Source organism: Rhinopithecus bieti, unplaced genomic scaffold (genome assembly GCF_001698545.2).
Source record: "Rhinopithecus bieti isolate Rb0 unplaced genomic scaffold, ASM169854v2 repeat_26110, whole genome shotgun sequence".
NCBI classification, from domain to species: Eukaryota; Metazoa; Chordata; class Mammalia; order Primates; family Cercopithecidae; genus Rhinopithecus; species Rhinopithecus bieti.
In genome coordinates this window covers 1-3,152 of record NW_016838276.1, presented here as the reverse complement: position 1 = coordinate 3,152, position 3,152 = coordinate 1, and the positions used below count along the sequence as shown (strand labels likewise).

Sequence of the window (3,152 nt, the reverse complement as noted above, 5' to 3'; positions counted from 1 at the left end):
CTACTGGCTGGGCCCAGGCAAGGGAGCCTTGGCAGGAAAAGTTCCTTGCTCTACCTCCACTACACTCAGAGGCCAGTGAGGGGGGTACCAGACAGGACTCCTTCCTCCTTGGTGAAGTGCCCCTGCAGCCCCGCAGTGTCCACGCCATGGATATTTTCTCCACAGAAGTACAATGCTGATTATGATCTGTCAGCTCGGCAAGGGGCAGACACCCTGGCCTTCATGTCTCTCCTGGAGGAGAAGTTGCTCCCGGTGCTGGTGAGTGTGCCCAGACCTCCCAGCACGCATGGTTAGCAGGGGAGGGGTTGGGCACACATAGACCCACCCAGAGACTCAGGACAGCATGGGGTCAGAAGCCCACCTTGAACCAGACAGGTGCACTGGCTCAGACCTGCCTGTTTCTTCCTGCCTACCCAATCCAGGTACATACTTTCTGGATAGACACCAAGAACTATGTGGAAGTGACCCGGAAGTGGTATGCAGAGGCTATGCCCTTTCCCCTCAACTTCTTCCTGCCTGGCCGTATGCAGCGGCAGTACATGGAACGGCTAGAGCTGCTGAGTGGGGAGCACATGCCTGAGGATGAGGAAGAGCTGGAGAAGGAGGTAGCTCTGAGACCGGGGCTGTTGTATGAGATGAGCCCCAAGGATGCTGGCCAGGAATGGGAGTGCTTAGGTGGGGAGGTGGAACTGTTCCCACAGCTGCAAGCCTACCTGTGTCTTCCCTACAGCTGTACCGAGAGGCTCGGGAGTGTCTGACCCTGCTCTCTCAGTGCCTGGGCTCTCAGAAGTCTTCTTTGGAGATGCATGAGTCTGACTCCAAGAGGGTAATGGGTGGCTTGGAAGAAGATACAGGTTCAGATGGAGCAGCTGGGGCTGGAGCTGGGGTGGGCTTAGGCCCTGGACAGGAGGTCCTTGGGACAGATACTGGCCTGCTGACAGTGGGGCTGTGTGTGGGGCCAGAGCCTTCTCAGAGGTACAAAAGGGTAAGGTGGGAGGGCAGCCAGGTACAGGAGGGGCCTGAAGAGCTGTGGGGCACTGAATGTGCCCTTTATGCAGCCCTGGGATAGAGCCCTATTCAGGGCCAGGCTGGCGCCACCTGGGGATCTCTCCCAATACCAGGTCTAGAACTGTGTGTCCTGTCCTTCCCTGATGGCCGCCTGCTGCCCAGAGCCTACCTCAAGGGCTGACTCTTCCTCCAGCTCCATCTTTACCCCTTCTGCCCCAGTGCTTCTCCTCCATCCCACCCTTCTCTCTCTGCTCCAGCCCTGCCTCCTTGGACGCCTTCGTCTTTAGCTACTTGGCCCTGCTGCTGCAGGCAAAGCTGCCCAGTGGGAAGCTGCAGGCCCACCTGCGGGGCTGCACAACCTCTGTGCCTATTGTACCCACATCCTCAGTCTCTACTTCCCCTGGGATGGAGGTAAGGGGCAGATGGGAGGGGCAGCCCTGGGGAGAGTGGGCAGGGATCCAAGAACTCGTTCCCCTAACTCACCTTCCTTCCTTGACCCTCAGCTGAGGTACCACCACCACGCCAGACACCAGTAGGCCCAGAGACTGAGGAGGAGCCATACCGGCGCCGGAACCAGATCTTATCTGTGCTGGCAGGACTGGCAGCCATGGTGGGCTACGCCTTGCTCAGCGGCATTGTCTCTATCCAGCGGGCAACGCCTGCTCGGGCCCCAGGCACCCGGGCCCTGGGCATGGCTGAGGAGGATGAAGAGGAATGATTTGTCCTCACGCTCCCAGGACTGGTTTTCTACTCTCATGCATTCCAGAGGTCCCCGTGCCTCCTCTTTGCTGGTACAGCCAGATACGGGGTGCTGCCCCCCAGAATAAAGCCACTCACACTGACTGGGCTCAAACATTTTATCCTTTAAGAGCTGCCATTTTCTTCGCTAGTCCCACAGGAACCATCTGGGTGCCTGGGCACACCTGCTGCTGCTTTAAGGCTTCTGCCCTGATGCTGACACTGCTGCTCCACGGGCCCAGTTCTGCATCTCCAGGAAAGACAAACAGTCTCCAGTTTTGGGCCCAGCTTTCCTAGTCTCTTCTTTTCCTTAGCCTCACCCTTCATCTTGTGTTTGTACAACAGTGAGCTCACCCTAAGCCTGGGCCCAGGCCCAGTTTCCAAAGCAAGCAGCACACAGTGCACGTTCACATAAGCATGGTGGCTGGGAGGACACTGGGGCTTACTGATCTTTATCTAGGGGCCTCCAGCCCCTGGCACCACCTAGAGGGGAAAGTGAATCACCCAAATCACTGCCCTTGGGCTTATGTCGCTGTAAGCTCACCCTGGCCCTGCTGTGCCCTCTTTAGCCACAGACAGCGTGTGAGCTGACTCTGTCCCTTTAATGCCCAGGCTGAGCTTGAGTATCCACTCCATCACTGGCGACGCCACAGGTAGGTGTGAATGGAGTAGCCAGGTGAGATCGTCTCCAGGAAGCCCACGGCAGGATCCTTGATGGTAAGAGGCACATCCTTAGAGGAGCTAGGGAGTGGGGAGGAGAAGCTAAGAGTGTGATCCTGCCAAGGCCCCGACCCTGTCTTCAGCCCACTTCCCAGACCCCACTATTGCCCTCACCGGTTTAGCACGACCACAACGGCAGAGCCATCGGGATGCATCAGTGCCACTGTGTCCAGGTCGTTCTTCTGACTGGCAACCAGCCCCACTCTCTGGGAACCCTCAGGAATGAACTTGCTGAATGTGGGAACAGATGGTCAGAGTCCCTCGGGGTACCGCCCATGAAACCCTCATCTAAGAAGTCACCCACCCATATACCCACCCCATAACTCCTGCAGAAGCTCTGCCCTGGGTCTCTAGACCTGGAGCCATGCTGCTGGGCACTGACCCTGCTTTTCTACATCGCAGTCCAGCCTCAGGCATTGGGGTTGTCTGTTGCTACCTAGTCACTTCCTGCCTCCATGGTGCAAAAGGGGATGGGTGTGCCCCTCCCGAGGTTCCACCCTAAACACCTTCCTGCTCCCTCATGGTGTAGAGTGATGTAAGCCATCTGATGTAGGAGATGATAAGCCTGGTATGGAATGGGGTGCCCGCCCTCCACTCACCTGAAGTGACCAAGGTGGTAGAACATGGGCTGTTTGTAAAATGTGTCCTTGGTGATGTCTACAATGATGGGACTGTCGACAAAATTA

At 57.2% G+C, this 3,152-nt stretch overlaps 2 protein-coding genes across 2 annotated transcripts; one reads left to right on the top strand and one right to left on the bottom strand.

Annotated features, from left to right (window-relative positions):
* Nucleotides 1–21: 21 nt before the first annotated feature.
* LOC108524874 (metaxin-1-like) lies at nucleotides 22–1,809 on the top strand (the record flags this gene model as incomplete). The annotated part of the gene is given in 6 exon segments (XM_017865976.1): nucleotides 22–258; nucleotides 423–605; nucleotides 731–800; nucleotides 1,259–1,357; nucleotides 1,360–1,419; nucleotides 1,512–1,809. Coding segments are annotated over 6 exon segments (864 nt in total), but the record flags the coding sequence as incomplete, so codon positions are not given.
* A 42-nt stretch (nucleotides 1,810–1,851) lies between these two features.
* On the bottom strand, nucleotides 1,852–3,146 carry LOC108524873 (glucosylceramidase-like). The gene is made up of 3 exons (XM_017865975.1): nucleotides 3,066–3,146; nucleotides 2,581–2,697; nucleotides 1,852–2,487 (listed from the first exon to the last, which is right to left on the bottom strand). Exons 1-3 carry the CDS (start codon nucleotides 3,089–3,091, stop codon nucleotides 2,382–2,384), a joined length of 249 nt encoding a protein of 82 aa, XP_017721464.1. The 5' UTR covers nucleotides 3,092–3,146; the 3' UTR covers nucleotides 1,852–2,381.
* Between the last annotated feature and the right edge of the window lie 6 nt (nucleotides 3,147–3,152).

What these genes read in the sequence shown, in the direction of transcription:
- LOC108524873 (XM_017865975.1), bottom strand. Translation starts at nt 3,091, where the DNA reads ATGTTCTACCACCTTGGTCACTTCAG. An exon ending in TACCACCTTGGTCACTTCAG is followed by an intron (nt 2,698 to 3,065) that starts GTGAGTGGAGGG and finishes TCCCACATTCAG; the next exon opens with CAAGTTCATTCCTGAGGGTT. An exon ending in GTTGTGGTCGTGCTAAACCG is followed by an intron (nt 2,488 to 2,580) that starts GTGAGGGCAATA and finishes CCCACTCCCTAG; the next exon opens with CTCCTCTAAGGATGTGCCTC.